We start from the raw sequence: 12,012 nt of genomic DNA on the forward strand, positions 1-12,012 counted from the left end.
ACAAACTATTATGAATATTTATAAAGGACACATTCATGCTTAAAAATCTAAAAATTAAATTTCTATTAGTGGTACAATGTATGCTTTGATATTAGTCGTAATGTTAGTTGACTTCTGCAACCACCAGTGAGCGCAACATTTGAATGGTAAATGCACGAAATTCGGCAGCGATCGATATGCAGGTGGTTTGATTAGATGTGTGGGAATACGGGTATGAAGGGGGTAAGTGGATTTCATTTTGCCATGTCTCATTGGTAATGGTATTTTTACTTCAGCAGTCGAAGCACCTCGTACATATAAGGTTATCGTGTGCGTATATGCGTGCATTATGTGATATAATCGTGAGTGAAAATCACCCATTTCAACAAAATTGAATGTGATTGGAACCACTAAGATTAATTTAAGGCAACGTTTTAAAAGTAGTTTTATTTTGACATGCTTGTAAGTCGTAAATAAGAAAATTAATTCGTTAGCATCGTTCAGAGACAAGATAAACTTGAAGTGTAACAATTTGTGCAGCATAATGTTCGCAATTTTGAGTGATTTTTGTTTCCAGAAACTGGGAGTATGTCTTCTGATAACTACTCTTCAGATACTCGAGAGCTGCAGTGCAGTTGTGGATGGTAACAATGATGACACTGTTCTGCATATAGGAGGTATATTTCCTATAGGAGGAAAAGGTGGTTGGCAGGGTGGACAGGTAAGCTAAAACCCTTTTCTATTGACCATGTTTTGCACATTGACGCAAAACAATCAGACTAGAGAAGGGTTCCAGTTAATGTCCATACATAATATGAATGTTAAGGAAAGAAAAACAGCAAAACTATTTATGTAATCAAATGGATTGTTGTATTCTTGTTTTAAGACTGGATTACATTTGGATCCTCCACTGTTTCCATTTGGTGGAATCATAAAATAATACCTGTATGGAAAGAAGAAGAAGAAGACTTGATCTGAATAATTCTGTTTCTTATCCCCCTCAGTAAAGATTCAGAACTTGCAACCAAAAATATCTTTCCTTCATTACTCTCCTTACAAATACTCAGCTGTTTTTGCTGATGAACTGGATGGACTGTAAATGAAGCTGGTAATGCAGAAAAAGGGAATTTTGCATGTCAGCAACACTGCCACACTCGGATCAGTATATTTTGCCTATTTTCACTCTTTAATGAAGTATGGAATAATTTTTTGGGGAAATTCATCAAACAGTAAAAAAACATTCACTTTACAAAAGAAAATTATTAGATTATTGGCTGGTGTAAAACCTAGAAATTCATGTAGAAGTCTATTTAAGAGATTAGAGATCTTAGCTCTACCTTGTGAATACATATTCTCGTTAATGAACTTTATTGTAAATAACCAAGAACTCTTTCAAACTGATTCTGCTGTACACAGTGTCAACACAAGGAATAAAAATCAGCTTCATAGACCAATTGCCAACCTCTCATGCTTTCAGAAGAGTGCATATTATGCAGGAATCAAAATTTTCAACAGTCTACCATCAAATCTCACAGGTCTTGTAAATAAGAAGGAGCAATTTAAGGTAGCATTAAAAAGATACTTAATTACACACTCCTTTTACTCTGTCAATGAATTTATGTTGTTTACAAATAAGTGATAAATTTTTCTTGTGTGTAATGGGTAGATCTATTTGTAGCTTATCATTTCTCTAGGTGAATACTTTGTTTTGTATTATGTGAAATTTATATAATAGTACGAATTGTACTTTATAATATGTATTGTATTATTATTATTATTATTATTATTATGACTTTTTCCACATCCTATCGTCATCGGACTGTGTTATGGATCCATGGAATGTAAATAAATTATTATTAATATTATTATTATTATTATATATTGAGTGTGTCCCTGCAGCCATTCTGGGCCTTCAGAGTATTATAAAATTGAAAAATAAAATTGACACTTTATTGATTTCAGAGAGAAATTCAGTACACCATGCAGTAAATATATGAAATTCTATTGTATACTTATATTTAGGTAAAGTGTAAGTGTGTAAGTGTTGTTTAATATAGTTTGTCACCTTGGAGGATGAACATAGATTGTTTGAGATTAGTATGCTGAAGAAACATTTGGATTTAAGAGGAAGTAACAGGAGGAAGGAGAAAATTACATAATGACGTGCTTCATAAATTGTATCCTTTAGATGTATGGACATATAATGCCATAGATTAGATTAAAAATGCATACAACATCTTAACCAGAAACCCTGAAGGGAGGAGACAGTTAGGGAAACCTGTGTGTAGATGGGAGGATAATATTAAGATGGACCCGAAAGATATAGTATGTCTGTGTGGAGTGGATTCAGCTGTCCCAAGGTAGAATCACTGGTGGACACTTAGGAAAATTCTGATGAACCTTAAGATTCCATAAAAGCTGGGAATTTTTTTGCTGGCTGAATATCAACTCTTCAAGAATCACTCTATTCCATACAGTTAGGTACTTTCAATCTGTTTGTGTACAGACAAACATGATGATGACGATGATATTTGTGTACAATTTGTTGCAGGCGTGTGAGCCAGCAGCATCTTTAGCCTTAGATGATGTCAATAACAGGAAAGATCTACTGACAGGCTTTACCCTGAAGTTACACTGGAATGACAGTGAGGTAGCTATACATAGCACATTAATGAGTTTTGACTGTATGAACTTTACAGGCATTTAATTACACTGTAAATTTGGTAATGCTGTGCCAGTCACAGTGGCTGTACAGTCTGAGGCTTGGGCCTTATATGCTTGGACACTGGGACCGTGAATTTGCATCCCACACAAGGCATTGATGTTTGTCCATGTCTTTCTGTGTTGTGCTGTCCTGTATACAGGTGGAGACCTTGCAACAGGCTGGTCACTCATCCAAGGGTCCTACCAAATGTCTAAATAGATCAAGTAACCTCCAAAATAAGTGGCCAAGACCCACACTGGGTTGTAGAGCCAGAGATGCTCTAATTGATAGCCAATTGGATAATTTGGTTATGGTTATAGTAAATTACTATGAAAGGTTACTTTGGGGGCAGTGAATTCAAGCATTAAATCAAGGAAAACCCTAAATATAAAAAATTATTGATTTAGATAATTAATTTAAGCATAAGTTGAGAGAAATTCAAAGGGGAAATCAAAATGATATTGTTTTGATTCTTAAACAACATTTGCATTTTAGTGTGAGCCTGGCCTTGGAGCCTCCGTGATGTACAACTTACTCTACAACAAGCCACAGAAATTGATGCTATTGGCTGGTTGCAGTACTGTCTGCACTACAGTTGCTGAAGCTGCCAAGATGTGGAACTTGGTTGTGGTGAGATACACATTTAACATCATAGTTTATAATAGAGTCAGTAAATTAGTCTTCATGTAATGTGCACCTTTTTGTCTCTGAAGAAATGCTTGTCATTGCATTTGTCATTGTTTTCCAAGGAAAGTTTAAGAAGTGTTGTCTTTCATTAAAAAAGAACATACAACATAAAGTTGTTTGGATATAGCTGTTGTATAAACCTGATGTATCAATTAAAACTAAGGCTTGTAACTATCAATGTCATGAAGTACAGTATTGTTAATCATACTTATTCACTGGACCCAATCCTGAATCAGTGTAGGCATTTAAAATTTGTGTTCTTGACTAATGACCACATATGATACTAGTATTGCACTGGAGGATTAAGAAGGAAGATACTTTTTTGTATGCCAGTGCTGCTTGTTGTATTGTTAGTCTGTATTTAAACTTTAAAACTAATCAATTTGAATGTGTTGTAAACAGTTATGTTATGGTGCAAGCTCTCCAGCACTGTCAGATCGCAACCGTTTCCCAACTCTTTTTCGAACACATCCATCTGCTACAGTGCATAATCCAACACGCATCAAACTGATGGAGAAGTTTGGTTGGTCTCGTGTTGCAATCTTGCAACAAGCAGAAGAAGTTTTCATTTCTGTAAGTGGTAACTTAAAAGTAAGAATATTTGCTACAGTGAAATGGTGATGCTAAAATATCATAAACCAGAAAATGTATCTAAAGCAGTCTTCAATATAACTTCCTTCTACAGAAGAGTATGCTGTACGTCAGTATTAAGTTATAATCTATAATGCAAGTGAATGGATAGTTGAAGGCTATGGGAAATTGAAAGCATTTATACAGGAGTCATATTTGTTATATCTTATTCCAGACAAATATATTCCTTCCTCAAAATCATGTGGTATTCATGTCTTAATTAAGTAATGTCCATAACAAATTTAATTCAAATCTGTCCAGTGGTTCTTGTGATAAATCATGCAGACAGGCGTGATCAACTCTGTATGCATCCATTTTATGCACTTCTTGTAAAGAACGCATAACAAGGAAAGAATTTGTGCAGTTTTCAAAGATTGGAGTGAGCAGTTTTAAGTCAAGAAAAGCCTGGCTAAGAATGTAAAGTAAAGTAAGGTAAAGTAAAGTTTGTCCCACTATATGCCATGTAGGCGTTTGGGGTGAGTGGAGGTATAGCTCCTCTCTTCCTTGACCTCGGCACTAGATGGGGGTGAGTGGTCAGCATTACTCCCCGGCCGGCTTTACCCCCGGGAAAGGACCCCGGTACCCATTCTAGAGGAGGCTGGGTGGGCCCCAGAGCCGGTCTGGATGCAGAGGCTAGAGGAAAAATCCTCTGTCCCCGTCAGGGATCGAACCCCGATCGTCCAGCCCGTAGCTAGTCACTATACTGACTGAGCTATCTTGGCTCAGCTCAGTTAGTATAGTCAAGAAAAGCCTGGCTAAGAATGGGTGTAAATAAATAAAAAATTGCTGGATTGTATACAGGTATGTAAATCTTCTTGCAGACAGTTGAAGATCTTGAAGCTCGATGTAAAGAAAGTGGAATAGAGATTGTGACACGACAGAGTTTCTTGAGTGACCCCACAGATGCTGTACGTAACCTGTGGCGTCAGGATGCTCGAATCATAGTTGGATTATTTTATGTGGTGGCAGCTCGTAGAGTACTGTGTGAGATGTATAAGCAGCATCTTTATGGAAAGTCTTATGTTTGGTTCTTTATAGGTGAGTCATTTTCAAAACATTTTCAAAACTTAGCAGTGTGTAGCCTGGTACATGGTGCAGCTTAAACCTATGCAGTTATTTTCCTGGCCATTTTACTTTGTTTTATTGGAAATTTTAAAGTTTTATTCAGGTGTATTTCTTTCAGTTAAATGTGTTTTGTTTTTTTATTCTTGTGTATGATTTGGTAGAAGAGTGTGGACAGGAGTCATTGGCTCAGAATAAGGGCCTGTGACAGATTCTTTGTGAACATGAATTTTTGGGCCGGGAAGTTATTCAGTAGCTGAGCAACTTTCAGTTTCTCAAGAAAGACTGCTTCATTGTTAATTGTGGGTATGTTTTGATAACATTATTTTTGACTTTCATTCTGCAACTTATTACATGTTTCAAAATTTTGAGAAGGGGATATATTAATCTGTCAGAAAGCTGTGTTGCTGATGTGATTGCTGGCATGAGCAGGACCTGTTCTGTTGTACAGGTGTGTATAAGGGTGTGTTATATGTCATTTGGGGTTTTGTTATTAAGACCGGCAGGTCTGGTATTTGTACGCACTGGACATTTGTTAGGGTGTGTATGTGGAATGTTCGACACTTCATGAAATTTGTGTTAGTAAAGGCTCAACTTGTTGGATTTACATAATCTAAAACCAGCATTATTTGAAGTAATTCATAATATAAAGTAATTCAGATCTCTTGGTTGTTATTGTAAGACTTGCATTGATTAAGTTTGAGAAATATCTCAACTTGCAGCAAAGAGAGAAAATGTGCTGTTTACAGAAATGTGTTATAATTTTTGAGATAACTTACAGCCTGTGTGGACTGAAGTGGCAAAGATTAATTATAATGAAAAGAGTAATTGTTATAGTTACTTTATCTTATCACTTCTATTTAAAATTCTTGTATTTGTACTATGTTATGTGTACTAGGGTGGTATGAAGACAATTGGTTTGAAGTGAATTTAGAAAAGGAAGAAGTAGGCTGTACAAAGGAGCAAATGAGAATTGCTGCTGAAGGTCATCTGACTACTGAAGCTCTAATGTGGAACCAAAACAATCAAAAGACGGTGTCTGGAAAGGTAATGACTTATGCCATCTACCTGAATATGGTATTGTTCTGACTTATGTTCTCAGTATTTTTCTTTAAAATATTGTCTGGCTAAGCAGTTCAGCATTTTAGATTAGTGTGTGTTATTAAACCAATACATATTTTTGGACATTTCATTTCATCCCCAAGCATTGGTTAATAAATATGTTTCAGAGGATGGCTCTGCTTCTATCATCAGGTAAAAGTATAAAACCTAATCTGCTGTGTCTATTGGGTACAGCTAATCAATACCCAGAAACAGCAGCAGTTCTGATAAATTTATGTAAACTTCAAATATTGAAGACCAACTATAGGAGATAAAAAATACTAATTTATTAAAAAATTATGTGGTGTTGGTTGCCATTACTTTGTAGTTTTCTTTTATGGGCTGTGGTTTTAACTATAGTATCAATGATGTTTTATGGTTATAAGATTAAACTGACATACAAGGATAGTATTATGATTAATCACCTTTGGTAACAAAATTGGAAAGGTGTACTGTATTGAATACACTGAAACTCCAAAGGTGTTCTTTATACCATAACATGAATGATGACATCAGCAGGTTACCTCACTGATACCTATGGCTCAAGGGAATTTGGACTTGGTTCACTCTTTCTCAGAAATAATAAGAAAGGAAGTATATTACTCAAGGTTCATTATTGTGATAATGTGGTCTGAGGTTATTGTTGTGAGCCAGCAGTGACCTAGGTTCCTGTTGTAACAGTGTTCCCCAATAGTGACTTCTTCCCACTGCTTCAACATTGTATTCAAACATCACACTTTGGCCATGCTGGCTGCCTAGATCGTAGGGAAAAGTGACAGACAGATGGATATGGGTAGGCCCATAAGGTGTGCTAGAGCATGAAGAACACCTAAATGTGTGAGGTCATAGATTAGAATATCGGCTGTTTTCACTGATATATTTGGTTTTGTTCAGTAAATATACACATGATGATTTTCAGCCTTTTTCCTTCAACATTCTGTGATTTTGAACCCACATCATTAATAAATGTTTCTAGCAGGATGTGAGTAAAGTTGTAGTAGATTTGGCTCATACTCAGGAGACGCATTGGCTGGTACCAACTGTTGTTACCTGTGTGTTTCTGTGAGTTTGCTGTGTTACTTTAGTGCAATCTAAGGACTGTATTTACACTCTTTCCTGTTCACCCTCATTGTATTATCTCCTCTTATACTCATTTCCTGATTGACTGCAGAAGGTTGAAGTGAGTACTGAAATCATGATTTGACCTGAGCTGTAATAGCTTTGAGGAAAATTTGACAATGTTATTCCGTAATCTAATAATTCAATAATATTAGGCATGATAACTAAGTCAGTACAGTTAATGGCTATTGGCTGGATGACTTATAGGCAGGGATGATTTCCTTTGCAGCCAAATCCTGATCTGTTTAGGGAATGCTAGAATATGTTTCCCAAAGTTAAAGCAGCTGGAGTGTGAAGCTGGTACATTTAGGTCCCAATTTGAAGATATGTAAGTCTGAAATGAACAAAGCTGGGAATAAAATAAAAAGCACATCATGTTGGAACAAATTTCAACTTATTTCTACATTTTATAAGTGCTGAATTTACTGCTGTGAATTTATTTAATAATTATAATTTATCTAAATCAGAACTAATTGTCACTTGCCCTGTATATATTAATCCTTTGGCATATAGTCATCTTAGGGGCTATTGCAATATGTAGCAAAATGTGAAATATTCAAAGTTGTGAGCATGGAATAAGGAACAGCTGTAGCAGGCATGGCAATTGCCTTGCAGACATCTGAGGATTTCCGACTGCGATTGAACGAGGTACTGCGCCAGGCAGGCTATGACATAGACAACATGCGCTATCCTGAGGGTTATCAAGAGGCTCCTCTGGCATATGATGCTGTATGGGCTGTGGCCCTGGGTGAGGCATGCGCACGCCTCCCCACCTCTTTTCTTTCAGCTTTTTTTGTTATTTTTATTTATTGTTGCACCATGCTTGTTAAGTTTTATCCTTTAACTGCCATACTTTTTCCCCATAAATGAGACATAAAATCTGTATATGAGATATGAGGCTTTCATGGCAGTGAAAGTGTTTGTGTTGATCATCTGGGTTTTGATGCCTTGAGGACTTGTAGGTATATTCCATTGTTTTGGGATAACAGATTGTCTTCATCTCCAGGGCTGAAGATGGATGCATTGTGTTCCTGCAAAATGTTGGTACTGTGCCTTCCTGCAAGTCTGCAGGCTGTTACAACCCAGAGGACCAACATGAATGTATTCTGTATGTTGAAGTATAATTAATGTACAGAATGGCCCAAAAGTTGTGCCCCATGTTGTTGCTAGACTAATGTACTTTGATGTTTCTTCAAGCCTACATCAGTATGGGAAGGTAAAGTTCCTTGCTAATTTATCTTCAGATAATAACACTACACAGAAGAAAATGTTATAAGTTATGTTGCAAGATATTACTGATTATTAATATACTTAGTGACACTAATAAGATTGGAATGTTCTAAAATCAAGTGTCAGTGGTTTGAGGCAAGCTTGGTGGGCGTCACATGTTTGTTGGATGAAGTCGATGGCCAGAACTCAATCATTTATTTTACCTTTGTTAGTTAAAATCCTTATGGGGCATGACTTTTGGACCAACTGTTGTTTTCTAATGATCTGAAGTCCATTTTAAAAACATGTAAAATTGTTTTCAGAAAAATGTCTTTTCATGAATTTCCCAGTCAGAGAGGACAGTATACTCCTGATTGTCTGTGTCTAGCTAATTATTTATGCATGTCTTTTCTTCATTTTGTGGTTTTCCATGTTTTTATTCATTTTGAAGATTATTCTTGCACATTGTTTTTCAGTACTTCTTGAATTTTTAGAAAGTTTATGAAGATGAACTTGAACCTAGAATCAGTTGTGTTGTTTTTCTACCAGTTTGTTTTGAGGCATTCTTATTATCTTTTGACTTGTTTGGGGATTTAGTGAGTTGTGTGGGGAGTAGTTGGAACTTCTCGCCTTATCTCTTTCATTGTACTGTGCCACTACTATATTTATTATGAATGAAAGTGATTTCTACATTAGTTTGAGTTGTTTGTGGTGCAGTGTGTGCATGAATTGGATTGTCCGTGCATTTCAGTTATTCATACTCCTGTAGTTTTTATTATAATGTTAATTTCATTCTAACTGTATTTACTTATATAATTACCTCATTTTTCTGCATACTTATTTTTACACTGAAACAAGGCTGTGGCTGAAGAAGGCTGTCTCTGGGTTGTAGTGCCATGTAGTCTGGTAGAAATTTACCAACATTTCAGAGGTCCTTGCTGCATCCATCATCAGGGCAATGACAGTGGTTCACTTCTATCAGATTACATGGCACTACTACCGAGAAGACAGCCATCTTTAGACTCACTGCTGAGAAAACCTCAAATCTTACTAAGAGTGTGACTTTTTACTTTATTTACATAATCCATGCAGGGCACAAAAATATTATTTAAAAATAGCCAAATAATTTTGACACAGCTGTGATGTGTACTATACACTGTTGCTTTTATAATGAATGGTCTGTTTATGAGTTTTGTATACTGCACACTTGAATGTGAATAGATTTTTCATTTGTATCTCCTTGCAGATTTTCAGGGGCAGATGACAGTGTGTACTGGAGGTTGTAGCAATAACAAGAGTATTAAATATTGAAATAAAACTGGATGTTTACATGAAAAGATAATATACATTTATAGTGTGATTATTTTGTCAGAACTTATAATAGAGTTTCCTTTAATATTTTATGTACCTTATATTAGGCAACAATTTCTTACCAGTTACAAAGTCAGTGAAAACCATTATTATGAACTTTTTATTATGTGTGTTTCTTGTTGCTGCATTAATTTGGCATGTTTGTTTCTTTGCACCTAATTGCATTTACTGTTATTTCAGTGTTTGATGTTAGTTTTGTGTGTCCATTGATAATTCATACATTGAGTTTTACTGTATTAATTATTGTAATATGTGATGTCCTTTAGAAATGCTTGTCACAGTGCTCAAGTGATAACACATAGCCCACTTAGCATACAGTTTTATGTCTACTCAAAGTATCTGCTTGAAACACCTTCTTAGATTCCAGAACTTTTATATTGGTAAAGTAATTCTGTTTTTGGTCTTCTATAAATCTGACATTCTTTCAGCTATGTTTTACAGACTTTGACATAGCTGAAGTCACTTTAATGGACAGGTATCCAACAGTTATCAGTATATGCCAGTAGGTTAAATGATTGTCTTTGGGGTAGTTTATTTAGTTACAGCTGTTACTACATATGATGCACAGATTGTGTTAGTAGGAAAATGGTTTTAAAAGTAGTGAAAGCAAATTATATATCAGTGTTTAATACATTTTATTCTGCGAAAGTCATGCAAATAAAGTGTCATGTAGTTTTTGAGATGGAACCTTCAGCTTGAGAGAACATTTCAGTTGGTGTGTAGTGTAGATGGTTTAAAGTGTGTAAGAGTCTTATGTCCATATATGTGCATGTTGTGCTAGTCCACATTTCCGTGCAAGTTAAATGTGACTGCATTACTAAATTGTGCATGTTTATGACTGTCTTGTCTGCTGGCAACCATATTTTTAATAGTTTTCCTTGTATTTGTAATTACTTGGAGTAATGGATATATGGATATTTTCACGTGTTCTTAGAACATGTCTGTCTCTTGTGCTTTTTGACATATGTATTTAACTCTTCATTGTCTCTTATTTATTTTGTGAAGGAACATTTTCTTCACATTTTCAGTAACAGCTTCACTTGACATTGGATTTCACATACAGTAAGGACAAATTTGTTATGCATAAACTGAAAATTCCAAGGTTGTTTGAGGTTAGGAGTGTGAACTTCATGATGGTAAATATGAAAACTATTTCAGCTACTCATGTAAAAACCCACAGTACAAGAACTATGTTTTTGTACTGTCTGTACAGTGACGGGTACTGGCATTACAACAACTAGAATATTATGATTGGAGGTTTTAGGTTAGATCCATTATTTCGATTTCTTCAGTTTAAAAAATAAATCCATCGTAATCCAACCTCATTAGATTAGCCATATCTATGCCGCTTCTTAAAATGTAGACCATGGATACAGTATTCCATTCTCACTAACTGATTGGAGTTTGACAATTCTTTTGTATCATTTTACATGGCCTTGAATACATTAAATTTGTGTCTTGTCACAGAACAGAATTTCGGACACTTGCTTTATTTTACATTTGATCATGATATATTTTCTTTGCTTCAAGCATTCAACAAAACCATGGAACGGTTACACAAACATGGAAAAAGTTTGAAAAATTTTACATACACAGATAAAGAGACAGCAGATGACATTTACTCAGCCATCAACAGCACACAGTTTCTTGGTGTCTCTGTAAGTATTATATTTGTGATGTTTGATACTAAATTTTTTATGCTTTAATTGCAGCTAAAGTTGCAAATTATTAAAGTCCTTAGTGTATAGTGTAAAAGTCATATAAGCTGGCATGCCTCTAAGCTCACAAACACACACACACATTTAATGTATAAAATTAATTTAATGTAAGAGAATGCATTAAGTGTGTAATACATAAAGGAACTAACTAACTAGATTGCTTAGGGAACCTGAAGGTTCATCACTGAATTAACCAACGCCCTCAATACATAAAGGAAGACATACATAACCTCATTACATTTTTTGCAGGAGAGTTAATTAGTAAAAGGTAAAGGTAAACATAAATTTGACCCTGTACCTAAGCACTGTGCCATGAAGGCATATGTGGAGTGGAGGTGAAGCTCTACACATTCTTAACCTCAGGACCAATGTATGTGAGTGGTCAGCTTCAGACTCTAGTGTCTTTAGTTCATTATTAGTTGGATAGTTGGA

The 12,012-nt window shown here is 35.4% G+C and overlaps 1 protein-coding gene across 5 annotated transcripts in view; it reads left to right on the forward strand.

Moving 5' to 3' along the window:
• Positions 1–27: 27 nt before the first annotated feature.
• GABA-B-R1 (gamma-aminobutyric acid type B receptor subunit 1) overlaps positions 28–12,012 on the forward strand; it is a 33,036-nt gene continuing 21,051 nt past the window's right edge. For 2 of the 5 annotated variants that reach the window (XM_087340187.1, XM_022079890.2), the window contains exons 1-9: positions 247–341; positions 557–700; positions 2,531–2,629; positions 3,179–3,313; positions 3,773–3,943; positions 4,822–5,038; positions 5,961–6,109; positions 7,898–8,030; positions 11,393–11,520. In XM_087340187.1, coding sequence (XP_087196313.1) covers positions 258–341; positions 557–700; positions 2,531–2,629; positions 3,179–3,313; positions 3,773–3,943; positions 4,822–5,038; positions 5,961–6,109; positions 7,898–8,030; positions 11,393–11,520 — 1,260 coding nt within the window. In that variant the 5' untranslated portion in view covers positions 247–257. Of the gene's footprint in view, positions 223–246; positions 442–556; positions 701–2,530; positions 2,630–3,178; positions 3,314–3,772; positions 3,944–4,821; positions 5,039–5,960; positions 6,110–7,897; positions 8,031–11,392; positions 11,521–12,012 lie in introns of those variants that run through there. The other 3 variants (XM_022079900.2, XM_022079917.2, XM_022079909.2) reach the window with 3 other exon arrangements.

This window comes from Zootermopsis nevadensis, unplaced genomic scaffold (assembly GCF_977971745.1).
Source record: "Zootermopsis nevadensis isolate Lab colony 2312 unplaced genomic scaffold, Znev_1.0 Znev_ptg000061l, whole genome shotgun sequence".
Lineage (NCBI taxonomy): Eukaryota > Metazoa > Arthropoda > Insecta > Blattodea > Termopsidae > Zootermopsis > Zootermopsis nevadensis.